Source organism: Labrus mixtus, chromosome 8, assembly GCF_963584025.1.
Source record: "Labrus mixtus chromosome 8, fLabMix1.1, whole genome shotgun sequence".
In the NCBI taxonomy this organism is placed as follows: domain Eukaryota; kingdom Metazoa; phylum Chordata; class Actinopteri; order Labriformes; family Labridae; genus Labrus; species Labrus mixtus.
This window is the reverse complement of record NC_083619.1, coordinates 29628412-29648628: the sequence shown is the minus strand read 5'-3', so window position 1 is coordinate 29648628 and position 20217 is coordinate 29628412. Positions and strand designations below refer to the sequence as shown.

At 44.9% G+C, this 20217-nt stretch overlaps 1 protein-coding gene across 17 annotated transcripts in view; it reads right to left on the bottom strand.

Moving 5' to 3' along the window:
* Window positions 1-20217, bottom strand: part of LOC132978393 (disks large homolog 1-like) — a 93679-nt gene that overhangs the window by 57377 nt on the left and 16085 nt on the right. For 9 of the 17 annotated variants that reach the window (XM_061043566.1, XM_061043568.1, XM_061043574.1 and 6 more), the window contains exons 3-4: window positions 16738-16901; window positions 13600-13671 (exon numbers count right to left, since the gene is read on the bottom strand). In XM_061043566.1, coding sequence (XP_060899549.1) covers window positions 13600-13671; window positions 16738-16901 — 236 coding nt within the window. Of the gene's footprint in view, window positions 1-8902; window positions 9599-13599; window positions 13672-16737; window positions 16902-20217 lie in introns of those variants that run through there. The other 8 variants (XM_061043571.1, XM_061043576.1, XM_061043577.1 and 5 more) reach the window with 2 other exon arrangements.

Genomic DNA, 20217 nt, shown 5'->3' with positions numbered 1-20217 from the left:
GCTCTCGGCACTTTTATAAAGTTTCTTTTGATAAGAACGCTGGAAACACAAAAGGGCAGATTTTCTACATGACTTGTTTTTATATTTCATGTGTGAATAAAGAAAGAGGAACAAACGTGTCGGTTTAGGATCACAGAGGTCAAAGAAGACGAGCAGAGAAATGTCACAAAGGAGAGAACCCAACGAGGGAAGTGTTTGACGGATGATACAAATCAGAGCCCTGTTCTGCTTTTAGACGTTTGATTTCTGTTATTGTGTCTCGTTTTAATCATCATATGGTTGATCTTCTATCTCTGTTTCAGCGCTCAAGGCGGGAGAAGTTCCAGAATCAGAGCCACCAACAGACAAAACCCTGCGAGGACTGACCCCGAGACGACCCTCTGCAGAGGAAACACCACCTAATCTCATCCCTGTGTGTGTGTGTGTGTGTGTGTGTGTGTGTGTCTCATTCTGGACGACAGGAAGCAGAGGTTCCTCTGGAGACCGACAAAAAAAAAAAGCTACAGAGTGAGCGGTCTGCTCGCTCTCATCTGTTCACCTTTTAACAGCACTGTTACACACACACACACACACACACACACACACACACTCAGCCTGTGTGTGTGTGTGTGTGTGTGTGTATGTTAGTCATTCAAGATGAGGAGGAGATGAGAGAAGTATGTGAGAAGTGAGGAGGAGGAGAAGAAGCTCTTTTATCAGTAATATAAAATGTTGCCTCTTAAAACACAAGGACTGAAAACTGATTTTAAAAAACACGCCGGCTCTCTTCAGGTTCGTTTTTAAAGACACAAAAAGCGTGCCACGTGAGCGAGCGTTACAGATAAAACCAGCTTGACAAGGGAGGAGGAGCGAGGGGCGAGGAGCGAGGGGCGAGGAGCGAGGGACGAGGAGTCAGGGGCGAGGAGCGAGAGACGAGGAGTGAGGAGCGAGCGACGAGGAGTGAGGAGCGAGGAGTGAGCGACGAGGAGTGAGGAGCGAGCGACGAGGAGTGAGGAGCGAGGAGTGAGCGACGAGGAGTGGGGAGCGAGAGACGAGGAGTGAGGAGTGAGACACACACACGTCTCTGTTGAAGCTTCCTCTACAGTAAATCACATTTTGCACCAATTATCTTCAGACTGGTTTTACTGCTGTTTGAACGCCTCAACACACACACACACACACACACACACACACACACACAGCAGACTGAGCGTTTGTGGTGACAGTGATCGCAGCTGACAGGTTAAGATGTGACGGCCTCCTTCTAAATTTACCCCGCTGCTTCACACACACACACACACACACACACACACGGTCCTGACATGACCAAGGTTTGTCAGACTAACGTTGTTCTCGTGTGTTTATTTTTAAACCACAGTCAGCTGGTCGTCTGAGGAGGTGGCGCCCTCTGCTGGACTGAAGGTCCTGTTGGCTCTCCTTCAATCATTTTATATCTTTTACTTTATTTTTTATTATTTTAAAGGTCGTTCTCCAGATCTATGGAGTTGCTGCAGCGCCACAAAAAACAGACGAGGAATTAATAGAAAAAATAAGGGAGTGTTATTTTTAAATCTGGGGGGAAATATCAACAAAATAACAACCAAATAACAGTTATCATCATGTATTTATTTATTTTAAAGGTATAATCTGTAGAATTTTATGACAGTGTTTACATTCAAATATCTAAATTAATTATAAATTGACTAAACCTGTTGAGTATTTCTTTTTGTAAAGTACTTACATTCCCTCAAATATTTACAACAGTTATCAAACCAGAGAAATCTTTAATATTAGAGTTGTAACATGTAATGTGACACCACATGTTTATCGTCGCCATGGAAACACTGGATGTCTCGCCAAAATTATACTCGGATTCCCCCACCATAAAAAAGTCTCTGAATGTTTTTAAATCAAACTAAAACAAAAGCAGAGATATCTCTGAAACTCCACATGCTGAGTTTTATTCATGTCAACATGAACTTTGTAGAGCCCCGCCCCCCAACCCCCCTCCCCTTTAGAGACAGTCCGAGTCCCAGTGAAACCAGTACAGACCGTTAAATTAAACCCTGCAGACTGTCATAGCGAGGAGTGAACAGCAGGGGGCAGCACATCCTCACACACGTTTTCCCCAAACCTGAAACATCCATCATCACGGGGGGCTGTCACTGAGCGAGAGGCGGGGTCACACCCTGGACTGGTCACCAGCCAATCACAGAGCAGATATATAGAGACCGACAACCAGACACACTCACATTCAGAGAGTCTCCAGTTCACCTAACGAGCATGTGTTTGGACTGTGGGAGGAAGCCGGAGAGAACCCACACATGCACGGAGAGAACATGCAGACTCCACACAAAAAGGTCAAAAAGCTCCATCAGCTTTATTCCCTTTAGACTGACGCGCTGCGGCTTGTGGCGTCCATCAGGGTCATGCCTGACTGTTTGGGTTTTTTTACCTCTGGATATCACAGAACTTTGTACCGTTAGTTTGTTCTCTGTCACTTTAGCGTTTCCGTTATTGGTTTTAGGGTCGTCACAATATCAGATGTGTTTGTTTCATCGCCACGGCAACAAGAATATAAATCCTACTCGTCTGTTGGGTCATTTCTTGGTTTTTTATCGTTACAAATTGCAGACAAACTTTGTGCACATTGGAGCGTGACGGCCTAGCCCAGTGGTTCTCAAACTTTGAACAATGTGGAGCAGTTCAGAACCAGTTCAGAACCAGTTCAGAACCAGTTCAGTTTGGAATAGATTTGTTCCAGAGCTTTTCTAAAAACTCAAAGACGCTAACAAAGATACCAACAAAGAAGAAATAGATGAAGAGAAGGAGGATGTTTTTAGGGATTTAGGGGGATGGACAGGAGATTTGCATCAGCAGGTCTTGAGAGTGCGGCTGGAGGAGCTCAGACAGGTGGGGGGGAGGAGCCAGGTGTTGTAGGTGATGATGAGGAGTTTGAAGTGGGAACGCTGGAGGACGGGGAGCCAGCGGAGGTTATGAAGGACGGGGGGTGATGTGGTCACGGGTTCAGGAGTGAGTGAGAAGACGAGTTCTGGATGTATTGAAGTTTCTTGAGTGTTTTGGATGATGAACCATAGATGAGACTGTTGCAGGAGTCTAAAAACAGGACGCCGTTTTATTCCTCGTATGTATATGTTTTATTGACCACGCGACCCGGGCTCATTCTGTGTGAATCCAAACTGTCTGTTAGCGTCATTTGTTGCTAGTGGTTACCGAAGCATCACTGGCTCTGCTAACGTCGCCTCTTCCACTTGTGTTGGTTCACCGCCGTCGACTTGGGATGTTCGACGTATCGGCCATTTTAAGCCGTCGTTTTTGTTTGCCATCACAGCTTCTCGCTTGTCCATCATTTGATTTGTAAATCTTTATTTAAAAATCAGAGACTGACTCCCAGAGAACCACCACCACAGTTTGAGGATGAATGGCCTAGCGGTGAGGTCCCGCCCCATGTACAGATGTTGTAGTCCTCAAGCGGGCGGCCTGGGTTTGAATCCGACCTGTAGCTCTTTCACCTCTCTCTCTCTGGTTTCACTAATCTATCCACTGACCAATCAAATACTCCGTCCTGCACGCCGTCTATGTTCAACAAAAACATCAACAATGTTTTGGTAACGCTGCAATTTGTGAAGGATTCAATTCTCTCCTACGACACACCTGACTTATGAAGCAGGCCGTGTTGTTAGAAGAATGAGTGTGTGTGTGTGTGTGTGTGTGTGTGTGTGTGTGTGTGTGTGTGTTCTCAGGCTGCCTCTGTGTATTTCTGTCCCAAAACGCGGTCTGGCAGGGACGTGTTGTCTCTGTGTCGCCCCAGATGGCGAGGCGTCGCCCTGCGGTGGGGGGGAGGGGGTGGGGAACAGAGCATTTTGGTTTTGGCCTCCTTTCTGTATCTGCAGCCTCTCTCTCTCTCTCCCTACCCAGAATCCTTTGTGTTGAGAGGGAAAAAATGACCAACGGTCCACAAAGAAGTTATTTTAATATGGATGTTTTATTATGTTTATTTTCGGTTGCTGTAATGTTTCTCCTCCGGGGTTATTCAAGTATTTGAATATGAGTATAAGAGTTTAAAACAAGAATGTTTTTGTCTTTAATTTAGAGCGGCACTGACGAGTCCACTAGCTAGCTAGGATCAGTACCAGGTCTAGGTACTTATTTTGTTTGTTGCCATGGTGATTATCAAGCAGGTGTTGACATGAAGACGAGGTCAGAGGAAGAAGTCGGAGCAGGCTGCAGCGTTTAGGAGGAAGTGTCTCCACGTCTTGAAGTGCTCAGCAGACCGAGTGAGAGCGAGGGAAGTCAATCAGGACGCCAAAGACTTCCTGCCCCAGTGACGACCTCGCACGCACGCACAGAAAGAGCGAGGCGGGTTCACCTGTACCTGAGCTACAGCAGGTCTCTCACTCACTCCCCCTTTTACTCCCTTCTCCCTCTTTGTTTCCTTCCCCCTTTTCCCTGCCTCCTTAATCCTTCCTCCCTTTTTTTATCCTTCTCCCTTTACTCTCTCGCCCTTTTCCTCTCTCTCTCTCTCCCTCATTGCTTCCTCTTTTACCTCCCTCTCTGCCCGTCTCCCCCTTGTCCATCGTCCCACTCCTCCACCCTTAATCCCTCTCCTAAAACACAGAAAGACCCTCTCTCCCTCCCCCTTTTCCTCCTCTGCCCCTTTCTGCTCAAGCTGTCCCCTCCCTTCATGCCTCTCTAAAACATATCAAACTCTCGACCTTCTCTCTCACCCTTTCTCTCTCTCTCACCCTCACCCCCTCTCCTCCTCACCCCCTCCCCTCCCCTCTCCTCCTCTTAAACACACAGAAACTCAGAAACGAGGGGGATCCATTATTCAGAGTGGCTGCTGCAGATATGACAGTTCAGTTTACCATGAAAGAAGAAACACAGAGATTCTCCATCAGCATGAAAACTAACGCAGAGAGGGGGGGTGGAGGGGGGAGGGGGAGGGGGGGGTGGAGGGTGGAGGGGGGGACGACGACCATGAAAGACAGAGGATCTGAGAGGAGGAGTAAACCACCACATTTCTTGTCGTGTCTCTCGGTGAACCTCACACAGAACTCCCTCTGGAGACCTGCTGCTTTTACTTCTGCTCCGTCTCGCAACGAGATACATCAAAACATCCAGACTCTGAACAAACGCGCCCGCCGTTTCCCTCCTCGCCGTCCTTCCATCCGTACTTTCTGTTACGTCTAAACTCCCTTCCCACGCCTTCCCAGCATCCTCTCTGTTCGTCCTGCTCTCTAACCTCTCCTTCTGTTCTCCTCACCTCCCCGCAGTCTGCTGGCAGTGTGTGTGTGTGTGTGTGTGTGTGTGTGTGTGTGTGTTATACATGCATGGGTGCTCCTCTTGGCTTGTGTCCTCCTGCAGGGCATGGGCTTCTTACATCACACACACACACACACTTCTTCACTTCCTCTTACGGACGTCACGCCAGGTTATTCTTTTAATGGACAATTGTTAAAGTTCTGACGTCACCACGGCAACAAGCTGCACTGATTACACTGAAGTATTTTAAAGCACATTAAAGAAAAACAACAGGACAGCAGAGCGAGATCATCGAACCAGCTGACGTCACCACGGCAACACGTCAGAATATTAAAACCGGCTGCAGGAGCTCGTTAGACTTCACAGGTGAGGTGAGTCCTGTGAAGTAGTCCCAACACCGAGGCGCTGCCACACACACACACACACACACACACACACACACAAGTTCTGCATCAACACCATGAAGGTTGTTGGTTTAACGTCCGTCTGTTGACGAAGACGTGAGGGCGGAGAAGTTTCACCTTCCTTCAGGCCTGTGTCGACTAACGGCGCTCAGCATCAGCTGTTCTGTGGTCACGGCGCTCACAGTTGAAACTTTTAGAAAACTGTCACTTTTCCCTCATCGACCAATCCCAACCAAGAAGGGGGCGGGACTTCTGACGTCAACCTTGTGGACAATTATGGCGGAGTTCAAGATCTCGTTCACGAGGATGACCAGGCAGCGTCATCATAAACATTATTATAACATCATCCAGAAACGGACGCAGTGGGGGCGGGGCATGTGCACTCAGTCGGAGCAAAACTGTGATGCCAACAGAACGCAGCACGTACAGAATATGTGGAAACTGCAGATGTGTTTGGACTCGATCTGAAATTAAAAAAAAATGCACGGCAACACAAACACATCTTTGAGTCTTTTCACTAAACTCAGCAGGTCACGTCTGCTGAGGAGGTCAGAGGTCACAGCAGACAGACTTCAGCTGAATCTTAAATATTTACCCAGAGAGTTTTCAGGGACGAAGCTGCAGAGTCGACACATCAGAACTGTTTTATTCTCATTATGATGTCGTACAGAGAGCTGCACGTGTGCTCAGGAAGAGTTCAGGGGAAGTGATTCAGGCGTGCATGTGTGATAACGGTCGGCCTGGGCGATAAAACGATAATTATCGCGATTTAATTTTTTGTCAATATAAATATTAAAAATGTTCGATAAAAGTTGGATAGATTTTAACCTGTAATTACACCATCCAACCACTGGGAAACGGGGAGGGGGACTCTAGATGCCACCTGATATTAAAGAGAAGAAGAAAAGGACGATGAACAGCCAATCATGTTGCAGGGATATGGGTAGGCGGGCTTTAGAGAGGAATTAATAAACAGCCGAAATAAGCGATCGTGGCGCTGAAGGAAACGCCGAACCTACCGGCTCAAAGCAGGAGAAAACACCGCCAACAAGACGACAAGAAAGGACGCTCAACTTCCAGAGTTTAGAGAGATTTTGGATATTTACATTCCGACAAAAAACAGAGTAACGTGCTCTGTTAACTGAGCCGAAGAGAAGTGCAACTAAAACAGCTAACACTCACTTTCCCCCGTTTGAAACAACATGACTGTTGGACTTTCTTGGGAGTAATGGTCGTCAGTTTTCTCCACAGAACAACCCGACTGACCACAAACCAACAGCACACAGTCCGGTCAGCCGTCAGATGACAGTGAAGAGAATCAGAGCTCAACGTGCTGACATTAAAACAAAAGGTCGACAACGTCCAGCCGCCGTCACTTTTTAAAAACGGCCACAAAGTGACAGACGGCGTTATCTTTAAACTCCTCACAGAGTGGAAAAATATCACACTAAGGTCACGTCCACATCGTGTTGTCACACAGCCGAGCTCAAGAAACTATTCTAATCATGGAGTCTCAACAATGTGTGCAAAGACATTTTAAAGGAGCAGTATGTAACTCTGACCCCTAGTGGTTAAAATGGGTACAGCAGTCTAAATTCTAAACATCATAGAGAGCTGTCTCCCCCCCCTCCCCCCCACTCCAGAACCAGGATCAGACTCATAACCGGGGTACTCAAGTCCACGTTAAGACACTAAGTGAATGCTCCGTCTGCACCCCCTCCCCTCTGTGCTCCCTCATAAGCCACGCCCCCTCACACATGCAGGAAGTGGACCTCAGCTCATCTCTTACATTGTGTAGAAACTACGTCGTCTCATGTCTCATTCAGTAAACTCACAGTTTAAACTCCTAAAGTCATCGGTGACGAGCTCTGAGTGTGAGCTAGAGCGCGCAAGAGGTAGAGAGCGAGCAGGGAGACAGGGAGGCGTGTGATTGGTTCATCAGATTGGTACCTCGTGGCAGACATTGGTTGAAGTTTTTTCAGACTTACAAACTGATACAGATGATGGATTTTCTTTGTTCCTTTTTCAGAGAACCTGAGTTATTAATGTCTGTCAGGACCTAAAGACAATTTACACCAAAATCTGAAAAAGTGGATCAGGAGGAAATGACCAACCCTGACTTTAATTTGTGAAAACCTTGTGTTGTTTTTATTTATGTGATAAAGTCGACCAAAGCAATCATATTTCTCAGGTGTACTTGTGTTCCAGGATGTGTGGGAGAATAATATATGACATGAAAAAAAAAGATAGGCAGGTGTGCCAAACTTTTATGCAAAAAGGCTTTTTCTGTGAGTGCTTGAAAATGCTGCCCGCAGCCTGAATCAGTCACAGCGTGGATGATGCAGAGCCGAGGCACAAGGTCACCGGTTCAGGACGCCCACCTGGCCTGAAATCATGAAAAAAAACTTTCCCTTCTGCTGCAAATGCACAGAGCTTTAAAACAAGAGCTCATTAGGAGGAATAGATGCTGAGCTTTCAAATCTCTCTTTAATAACACCAGGAAGCTCTGACACACACACACACACACACACACACACACACACACACACACACACACACACACACACACACACACACACACACACACACACACACACACACACACACACACACACACACACACACACACACACACACCTGCAGGAATGTCCCTACATCACACACAGGTGTTTTAAACAGTACAATTAGGCAATGTGATAATAAACAATATAAACTGTATAAACTGTTCATTACACCAATCAATAACAGACAGCAGTGAAAGTCACACTTACAGCTTCTTTTAAACTTATTGAACGTTTACGTTGTGGTGAAAACACGTTTAAAAAAAGATGCCTGCGCTCAGAGAAAGCTCAACCATTAAGAAATACGTCATTTTAACAGAAATCACTCAAATAAGTTAAAACCCATCACTTCAACAACACAAGTGAGTATGTAATAACGTGTTGATAATGTTTACTTTAATTCGGCGTTGTTATAATCCACAAAATTACAATACAGTGCTTTACAGACGACAAATTCCCCACCAGCCTCCGTTAAACGGCGTCGCTATTTTAAAGGGGGGCATACCGTTGGATTAACAGGCGAGCCGTTTAAAAAAAAGTGAATTTTCAAATTAAATACGTGCCGTTTGCCGATCAAAAGTACGCCGAATTAAACACGGACTCTTGATTGTTTAGTTTCGCCGTTTTTAGTGTTTGTGTAGAGGAATTTGGAGGACATTTATCAAGCGTTACCTTAGTCGTGACAATACAGATGCAGTCCATCGTTCGGAGCCGGGAGGAAAGCCCGGGAACATCAGCATCTCATCGCTCCGTGCGGACAGTTAGCTTTTCATGAAGACCGTGGTCATAAGTAACGACACACACACGCACACACACACACACACACACACACACATACACACACACACACACACAGCCTCTAACAACCGGAGAGAGAGTGTGAGCTCACCGGAGAGCCACCTCCGCCCTCCCCCGGTCCTCCTCCATCCCGGTATCAGGAGCTCACTCAGCGGACGCGAGACTCGCTGAACCCCGCTCCCACATTCGAAGGGTGCGTTTAAGCACCGTGGGAAATCGCAAACGTCTGAAACGTTTTGACATCTTCCAGAGGGAGAGGATGAGGACCGGACCAGAGAAATAAATCATGAAGGGAGGAAGATTTTATATCAGTATGCACTTCGAGAAAATAATGGAAACGACGAGAATAAAGTCGAAAAGGTAAATATAAAGAATGAAGTTGACTTCATTAATTCTCAACTTTCCTCAATATTTAGACTTTTATTCTGAATTTGTTTTTCGACTTTATTTTCAACATTTCAAGTTTTTCTCGACCTTCTAATTTTTTTATCTCGTTTTTTTTTTACTTTATTCTAGACGTTTCAACTTTGTTCCCGAGAGATTTACTTTTTTCTTGACTCTCTAAATGTTTTTTATTTGGATATTACAACTTCATTCTCGACATATCGACATCATTCTGGAGCTTGACTTATTTATAACTTAATATTTTTACCTTGTTTTTCCTCGATACTGTAACTTCTCTTCTCAAATATTTCAAATAAATCCCTGAGGGCCGACAAACATTAAACTTGTCTGCCAGCCCCAAATTTTACAATGACAGTTGGAAACCTTCCGAAGGGGGCCCCGTCTGACAATACTCAATGTTGTTGTGCTGTTTCCAAATATTCCTGTGAAATCTCAAATTAGTCACTTTAAATTGACATTGGTATCAGTCAGATTATTTTGAACATAATGACGATGATTGCTGGTTGGCGGGGCCCCCGGTGGATTCCGCTTAGTACCCCCAAACTGACCCTAGAAACGCCACTGCGTAAAGATCATATCATCACATCAAAACATAAATTATGCTGGTTTTACTTTAAAAACATGAGTAAATCAAGCTCTCTTCTCCTCTAAAGTATATTACATAGAAGTAAAGAATCACATTTTTCAACCAAATGTCCAAAAATTAAAACACAAAACAAAGATCGCCAACTTAAAAACGAGACTAAGAAAAAAAAGCAAATCTCATAATTTTTGGCATTTCATGTTATTAAACGTTTCAAATGACTCTTGGAATATTCCCCACGTCACATTTCATCAATCACCTCGTTAACTGACAAATTATTCCCACGGTGAATTCAAGTTTGTCCAACTTTACATCAGACCCTGAACTCACCACGACTACACAGAAGCAACATGTCACCCTCAGAGAGAATCACACATTTGTTCTAAATTCAACAACTTTGAAACACACAGGCTGCTTGTTATTACATGTATGACTCAACGGCAACATGGCCGAGGAGGAGGAGGAGGAGGAGGTGGAGGAGGAGGAGAGTGTGTGTTTCGTCAGCAGGAGATGAAGCAGAGTGGGCGGGTGGGAATCATCAGTATGAATATTTCACAGTTCCTTGAATCCGTCGTGTGGCAGCGTCCATCATTCATGTGTGTCATCATGCCATGTGTCATACCTCCTAATAAACACATCAACAGGAAGTGATGTCATCCATATTTCACAATCTGGAGCGCTCTTAATTATCTTAAAAAATATTAGAAATGTAAAAGAATCTCTTCTTTAAGAACCACCTGCTTAAGAAAAGGACATTCTTATCCATCTTACTGGTTATAAATGTATTTATTTCCCAGGTTTGCCAGATATGAGAGCAGTTATCAGGTCAACAGGTGTTGCAGCGATGGAAGCGGGTCAAGAGAAGTGGTTCAGATAGAAGTGATTGTACCCGACCTAAAAAGCCTCTGCATGTTTCTAATAAGCTCCACGAGCAGAAACGTGCTCAAACTAGGATCAATATTGGAGATGCTTTTGAAAAATGGAGAGAGGTTAGAACACAGAAAGGTTTACAGACCCATGCAGAGCTGGATAAACACTGAAGCTTCAGAGTCCACCACATGGTGACCTGAGTGAGCATGGACTCTAGAGAGGAGGGGGGGGGGGGGGGGGAGACAGCTCTCTATGATGTTTAGAATTTAGACTGCAGTACCCATTTTAAACACTAGGGGTCAGACTGCTCCTTTAATTTCTTGCACTTGAATATCTATCTACTTTGCTTCATGTCTCTTTGTCGTGATGTTTGCTCGCCTTGTTGCTGAAATGTGAAGTGATGAAACACTTTAAACCTTCACACAGATCCGCTCCCTCTGAACACCACATCATTTAAACTCAATCCAACATTCAGTTATTAACAACTTTAACAATCATGGGACAGATGCGATGAACGGGCGTCTTTTGATGCAGACCAACATGAAATCACAGAACAGGAACCTAAAGACTCAAAAACCTGCACTAAAGACCAGAACTGAAATCCACATGAGCCACCACCACCTCGGTCCTGAACCTCAGTACAGCTCCCGTCTCTCAAGCTGAGAAACTGCAGCCGCCGTAGAGCGGGCGAGGGAGGGAGGAGTCGAGATACTGAATGAATCCTAAACGTGTACGGAGGACGAATGCTGCCATAACAGAAAACATTAAAATAAAGCTTGATGAAATATTAGGGGAGCCGTTAAATTAACCGTCAAACATTCATAAAATACTTACAGAGATTAGTTAAGTTTTTTTTTTTTATTTGTTTTTGTTCAATTTGCCTTTTTGTTTATTTTCATTTTAATACCGTAAAACTTCTATTAGTAGCCCGGGCTTTTATTTACCTCAGGCCTCGTCCAGACTAGGTATCTAACAATTCTCAATATAATCCTGAACTGTTCCGTACGGCCTCCACGGTTCAATACCCGCTTGTAAATTCCGTTTTTACATTTTTGCATATGAGCTTCCTGCAAAGTATTTCTCTCTGAATTGGCTCTGTTTGTTTGTGCCTGTGAGTTTACGCACCGCAATAAGGAAACCCCACGCCACTGAGTTAATATCCAATCACCACGCGCTAAAGTTGGGTAAGCTAACAACAACTCTAAACATGACGAGCGGTGAGGAGAGGCTGCAGTACAAGGAAACATTGCCGTCTTCAAACTCGTGTAGTGGGGAAGTTTTGGTTAGTTTTCGCTTTACGCGTCACCTACGCAAATAGAAACACTTCCAGAGTTTGTCTAACAGAGTTAGCAGGTCGTCACGTTAGCAGGTCGTCACGTTAGCAGGCTGTCACGTTAGCAGGCTGTCAAGTTAGCAGGCTGTCACGTTAGCAGGCCGTCACGTTAGCTGGCCGTCAAGTTAGCAGGCCGTCACGTTAGCAGGCCGTCACGTTAGCTGGCCGTCACGTTAGCTGGCCGTCACGTTAGCAGGCCGTCACGTTAGCTGGCCGTCAAGTTAGCAGGCCGTCACGTTAGCTGGCCGTCACGTTAGCTGGCCGTCACGTTAGCAGGCCGTCACGTTAGCTGGCCGTCACGTTAGCAGGCCGTCACGTTAGCAGGCCGTCACGTTAGCTGGCAGTCACGTTAGCTGGCAGTCACGTTAGCTGGCAGTCACGTTAGCTGGCTGTCACGTTAGCTGGCTGTCACGTTAGCAGGCCGTCACGTTAGCTGGCTGTCACGTTAGCTGGCTGTAACGTTAGCAGGCCGTCACTCAGACATCAGCATGATGCAGACGGGGTGAGAGTGAACGGAGAAACAGCGTTTGAGACAAAGCTAACATACAAAGCTAACATACATAACTGAAATGTCTTATTTGTACATTTCTACGTGGCACTAATTAAACGCCGCCTTCACTGAGACTTTACACCAAACACCAGGAGTGTCTATAAATGGAAACAGTTTGTTTTCTTTTGCTTAAAAGTAAAATAAAGAGAGCCTAGGCCGTCAGAACCGAACTAAAAACCATGACCTAAAAAAACGGCGGTACGTATTTTTCCGTGGGCTGACAGTATTGTTGCATCCCTCGTCCAGACGTAGACGGTGCGCTTCGGCCGTTTAACGGTTTAGGCAACTGAAAAACGCTTCTTTTGTAAAACTCCTTCGATGGTGAAGATTTTCAGAAACTCTGTTTAAGGCGTTTATGTGTAGTGTGTTAACATGGAGGAGGCGGAGCTTAAAGCATTGGGAGCTCCAACAGCTCGTCTGCAGCCGTGAGGACAGGAGGTGTACTGAGCAGAGCCGACAACATGAGCCAAAATGGATGAAGCACAATGACCCATGACACCTGAACCCAGCGTAAACCACCTCAACGTGTCGCTGTGTTTCCTCTCACTTCCTGCTGCGGCGTTTGTTTTTTCACCGCTGCTTGGAGAGTGAATGGCGCTGAACATCGAGGAGCAGCTGGAGAACAGAAACTCAGCCACAGCACGATTACACGAGCGAACTACAGCGACACCTTGAGGTCATCCTGACCCTGGACCCAGAAGGCCCCCCCCCATCCCCCCATCCCCCCATACGATGGTCCCAAGCACATGAGGACTGGATGGGACATGCGGCGAGAGGTGGAGGACACCGACACCCCCTCCCACCAAAACAGCAGGCAGTCCAGTACTTACTTGTCCGTCAGAGCCGGGCGGGTGTTGCGCCTGCGCCAACGTGTGCAGGATTTCGTTAAGGAGTGGTGAGTCCTACGAGCACGACCATGTTTGTTTACAATCAGAGAGAGAGAGGAAAGAGAGAGAGGGAGTTCAATGCAAACAGGAGAGAGAGAGAGAGGGGGGGGGCACATATGCTGAGGTTTGATTTCAGTCTGTTTACGTGCCAGACGGGCGGAGTTAGTCACAGCAGAATGTTTAAAGAGAACATGAATATCATAAGACAGATGTGAAGGAGAAGAGTGAGGCCATCGTTCAGTCATATATTTGTGAGAACTCGACATAAAACAGGATGTAAAGACAGGTGGACTGAACGTAAAGCTAAACCTAATAATATCAAAATAAATAACCATATTCTGAGTCTCTTTCGATCCTCTGTGTCCCTCAGACAATAAATCAGGATTATATCGTCAGATATCCAGATGTGAGGAGGGCGCTCAGACGCCAGCTGGTAACGGTCGATTCAAACATTCACTCGATCTCATATCAGGAAAAGGAAACAATTATATTCCAATAATCATAATCCCATAACCTGTGAGGACAACATGGGATTACAATGAGAGACTCATGAGTTTATCCAATCAGTGAGCTGTGTAGAGAGTGAAATGATAAAGGTATCTTACTATCTGATCATTAAGGAAACATGTTGAAGTGCTGGCTTCTCTGACAACAACGCAGCAGTCAGTATGTCCTCCTTCTAACTTCTAATTCTGCTCCTGAATGCTCTGGATTTGTTTGGACCAGAGAAGGTAGACGCTTTTAATACACGCCCCCTCACGGCCGTTTTGGACGCCCCTCGGTTTGTCAGATATGAGAGCAGTTATCAGGTCAAATGCAGAGCTGGATAAACACTGAAGCTTCAGTGTCCACCACATGGTGACCTGTGTGAGCATGGACTCTAGAGAGGGGGGGGGGGGGGGGGGGGAGACAGCTCTCTACGATGTTTAGAATTTAGACTGCAGTACCCATTTTAAACACTAGGTGTCAGAGATACATACTGCTCCTTTAAATCATCCTTAAATGTTTACTTTTTTTGTTTCTTTAATTCAAGTTTTTAATTTGCTCTGCTTCTTTAAATCGAGTCTGATTCCTGCCTCTTTCATCGTATTAATATATCCGGCAGGTTAAGAAAAAAGAGGAAACAAACTTCTCCTTTTACTATTTCAACAACATCTGAAGTTTCTGGATTCCAAAGGAAAGCGCCAACAAGGGGCGCCGGAAGCGTAGTGGTTAACGTGCCCACCCTTTGTACGGAGGCTGTGGTCCTCCAGGCGGGCGGCCCAGGCTTCGAGTGCGACCTGTGGCTCCGTTCCCCACTCTCTCTCCCTGATTTCCGACTCTATCCACTATCCTATCTCTACAATAAAAGGCATTAATAGCCAAAAAACAACATGATCAGACAGAAAACCAACAGAAACACGAGCAAAAGGAGAAAATTGAGCAGCAGCGGATGAAATTAACAGAAAAAAAAGTTTCAAAATAAAACATTTAAAACTCGTCCCTCACACAGGACGGAGGCTGACGCAGCAGCAAACAGACTGCAGCTCCGTCAGTCACCCTCCTCCTGCTGCGCTTAGAAAAGGTGTGATCTATTTTTAAACGTTTTCTATTTTTAACGTCCGCATCAAACAGAGTAAGATAAATTTGGACGGAGGGAAACTTTAAAGAGTTGACATAACCGAGACACAGTTTACTTTCTGAGTCCAAGTTCAGACGAAACGTGAAGAGAAATATTCCCTTTGTGTTGGAGCACGGGATCATTTAGGGTTTAAATGTGAAATAATAAGCCCCTCAGGATAAGAATTAATGGTAAAGTACGTCCACAAGAGATCTCTGTTTCAGCTGAGGAGCATCCTTTAGGTCTCGTCCACACGTAGGGTCTAAGTCGACCTGGAATAGATCAGTCCACGCCCGGCTGTAAGGAACTCTAAAAGGTAAGGATTCACTTCCCCTGCGTTTGTTTGACACATTAGCTGTGCACGTCTTTGAGAATTAACTTGTGGTTACCAGATGTAGCGCGAACATGAACAGTAGGGGGCAGTGAAGAGGCAGAGGGGATAAGTCAACACAGCAGCAGAAACAGAAAGTCGTTGGAAGATCGGTCGGTTCTGTCCACCGGTCATCAGTCTGAGCTGATCAGACTTTTTGATTATTGATGTTGATGAAGTGAGTCTTGATCTAGGACTGTTGATTATTAGTCTAGATTCAAACATTAATTCTAACCTGGGGGGAAAAAGTTCACATTCAAACTGTAATGAGGCATTCCAATGAAAGATTTACAGTCTATCATCGCATCAGGCCGTTTGAAGTAGTTTGTAGTTTGATCCAGCAGAGGGCGCTCTCAGCCTAACTTGACCATTGCATGCTTTCTTGACCTCAGTAAATGAAGACAGGGGCGCCATTCAGGAGGTGCAAATTTACCTGAGGTCGATTGCTCACTGCCTTGGTGTAGAGACACAGGGTCACTACAAACCAGCAACTCTCCAAGCTGGCTCGCAGATATTTGTGTTTACCAGGAACGTCTGTGCGCTCTCAGCAGGTTTTCTCGACAGAAGATAATATTGGAAAGAAAAAGAGAGTTGCACTCGATCCTGATAGAAACAAGGTCATAATCGTGCATTTACAGAAAACAGGGGTTTACTGTTCCATAAATAAATCTTGTCGAGTGACCAGCGCTCGCAAGCTAGGAGTCTGTGCCTCACAACAGTGAAAACAGACGGAGCTAAAAGAGCGACACAGCTGCTCACAAACTGACCGTTGTAGACTTCACTGAACACGATAGAAATCGCCGTGCAGGAAGACAGTTTAAACTTTTTTTCTCTCTGAGAGAACTTCAAAAACAGATTGCGACTGCGACAGGATTTTACGGTAAACAATAAAAGCAATAAAATGACAACAGCAATGTTCAACAAAAAAAACGAACAGCACATGTTGAAAGCGGAGCAGGATAACATTTGAAGGTATTTATTCCCCCTTATCAAAATCAAAAACGATGTCGTGTCCACGCCCCTTAAAGAGACTGAACCACGGACATCAATGACTCTGCTGTGATCTGCGCTGTGATTGGCCGTCGTGTCTCGTGTCGTGATGTGCTCTTACCTCGATGCTGGTGCTAAGGCTGGGCAGAGTATCCGAGGTCACCGTTGTGCTTTGAAGGCTGGAGAAGTCCCACAGGTTGACGGGCGTCATGGGGTCTGCCGCCTTGGAAGACTCCGTCCATCTCTGACTGTCCAATAAGGTCACTTCGTAAAATTCCTGGATATCTGAAACGACAAGAGAGGAAGAGGAACGTTTTAATAAAGAGAGAAAGAGAGTAAAGATGTCTCACTCTGACGGGAATTCAGATTATTGAATTTTAATTTTAATTTTATTTTTAAATAATTCAAAGTGGAATTTGTCGATTATCAAGTCACCAAAATGCTAAAAGAAAAAACAAGATTAAGACATTCAATGCATTTCAATTAAAACCTTTAAATAGTGCTTTTCATATGTTATTATAGTGCAGTTGTAAGCGAGGAGGTAAAAGGTCAAATAGTCATAAGAGTCTGATTTGGTGGCAGTAATCTAAGCAGCGCTCATCGTCAGAGAGGTAAACACATCGAGTTTGCCTCCAACGATGAGACATTCTGCTTGTAGTTAAATATCTTAATCCTGTCTCTGCACTCCAGACTTCAGTCCCTGTAAGCGAGGCCAGTATTTATAAAAAGCCTTCCGAGCCCAGCGGTCACATCCAAAATGTGTTTTTATTTTTGGACGCACAATTCTGCGGAGGCCTCGCAGAGATCTAAAATAACCGAGGCTTTCTTTGGCTCGTCGCAGCAGCTGACCGCCGGCCGACACAGATGTTTTCTCACAAACTGTCAAGATCAGCAACTCAACACCGACGACCCCCACCCGCCAGTTCATCCTGCAGCATTGAAACAGGCTGTAACGTCGGTTGTCTCAAGAGGAAGGTCATGGGTTCGATCCCCAGCTCCTGCAGCCGCATGTCTGATGTGTCGTTAGGCAAGACACTTAACCCCAAGTTGCTGTGTGAATGTGTATGAATGGATGAGTTAATACTGATGGACACTTAACATTAGGGCCTGACCGATATCGGATTTTTGGAGTCGATACAAATGTCGATACTGGGGAGAAAAAAAACAACCAATACCGATATATCGGCCGATATTGTTCTAAGATCTTTGTTCGATCTGTAGTGATAAAGATAAACATGTATTGTGTTGATCCCTCAGTTATCAAACACTTGAAGACGAGATGGTCACTCAGCTGGAAAATAACTGAGCATGTACGTGCATCACCGCTTGACACTCTGCAGAGTGATGATGCTTGTTGTAATCCAAATAGCGCCCTCTGCTGGTTAAAGAGAACTGCTAGTGTGATACAAAGAAACTCAAATGAAATGCTGTTTGACTGGTCAATAAATCGAGTAATATCGGCTCATATCTGTGATTAAATTAGCCGATACCGATAGCCATCTTGATATGCTGATATCGGCCAAGTTATCGGCCAGCTGACAAATCGGTCGGGCTCTTCTTTACTCAGCAGCCTCTACCATCACTGTGTGAATGTGAAGGTGTGACCTGCGGTGTAAAAGACTAAAAAAATAACTAAACAAGCTCGGGTACATTTAGCATGTCCTTAAAGTTTATCCTGAGGGGAACATGAATGTGTGGACTACATTTCATCACGACAACAGATTTGAGGCTGAATTAGTCGACTTTTTCTGAAGAGAGAGACAAACAATGATTCCTGTTTGAAGAGTGGAGCAACTTTATTTTTAGACCAGCTTCTGTACTACGTTCATATTCGGAGCTATTTCCAGCCACCAAAAGGCCATTACGTAACATTTGATGGGATCAGTGAAAATCTTTGTTTGGGTCTTTTATCTTCACTGATTTGATTCCGTCTTTTCGATTTGATGTCTCAAAATGATTTCCATGCAGCCGGCGGTTTTATTACAGGATGTAGTGGGAAATAATCTGCTCAGTGAAACACAGCAGATCTACAAAATGAGAGTTTGATCTTTTGACCGTGTCACCTGTCCGCTGTCTGAGTGAACGCCGGAGATTACGGCGAGGAGTTACTGGAGCAGCGAGGCTCTGCTACTGAGGCGTGTCGGGCTTTTACTGTGAAAGAGCTGAGCTGAAGGAAGGTTCAGACCGTCTATGTTTCAACATTTACAGAGACCCAACATGAGAGAGAAAAGACTGAAACCTCAAAATGAAACACACACACACACACACACACACACAGTGAGAGATTGTTATTGTTGTTTCTGAATATAAGAAGTCTTAGAGCGTCTGCTGAGGCGAGTATCTAAAGGGATTAGAGGAGATGAAGGTCAGTTAGGGTCAGCCTGCGCCGGGCCCGAGGTTCACAATGTGAACGTGTGAAATAAAGACGTCTTAAAGCGAAGAGGAGAAATAACATCCAACAACATCCTCCTGACTGATCGTAATAAAACAGAAATATGGACGGTATGATTATTCAGCTGCACAGTTTGAAACATGAGCTGATTTCACATCCCTTTAGTGCGTACGTTTACTGCTAGTAGCCTTATTTGCTAGCTACCCGTCTTGCAGCATTTATTACATAAAACATTAAACTCAGTTTCCATCGGTTAAGGCCCCGTGTCCACCTAGCATTTTTTTCTGGGCAGAAAAGCGCTGACTGTGCGCTCAGAAGAGTTTGAATGAAAAGAAAAGCGCTGCACGTCCATCCTGTCTCCATGACAACAGTCTGTTGACAACGGCCGCTGTATGAGCGACACTGCTCCGTTACTTTTTACTTCATGTTTATTTCCCGATCAGACACGGAGCGAGAGAGGATGAGGGTACAAGACACGATCTGTAGGCGGCAAAACTACGAGGAAAAGAGAGCCGGCGGTGACGTCTACAGCGCCTTTCTGAAAAGTTGAACATTTTTAACTCAAAGCGCTCGGAGCGGCCGCACCAAAAGGCATAGGAAAAAATACATTTTCTACGATCGGCCACCTGCTGCTGCTCTCCTGTTTAAAAACATTTGAAAAAAGCTGCTGGCACTCCTAGATGGACACGGGGCGTACGACAACTGAAGGCAGTCTGTATGAAGTGTAAATGACCCAGTAGTCTGTTGTTAGTGTGTATTTTAATTTGAAATGTATTTCTTAAGGTTTTGTGATAACTTCCTGTTAGTTACATCAAAAAAGATGGATGCTCTTATTTTGAAAGGAAAAGTACAGGAAGTGAAGGGAAAAAGTAACGTTGCAGGGACGCAGTAAAACCTGCTTACATGTGTTTGAAAACGTTAAATATTACATTCATTTCTTTTATTAAGCACCCCGATGTCTGAGGCACGAGCTTTGATAAGAAGTTACTTAAAAGTCGCATTTTGTAGTTTTATTAAGTTTTAGAATGTGTGTTGGTTAGCAAAGATGCTGCATCTTGGAACCGTAATTTGATCAGGTTAACGTGTGTGTGTGTGTGTGTGTGCATAAGGTTGAATTCATATTCACTCATAATGTTTCAAATAACAATATTAAGGTCATAATTTGACACATAATAACATTTAAAGGTTGTGTAGTTATACACTTTAGTA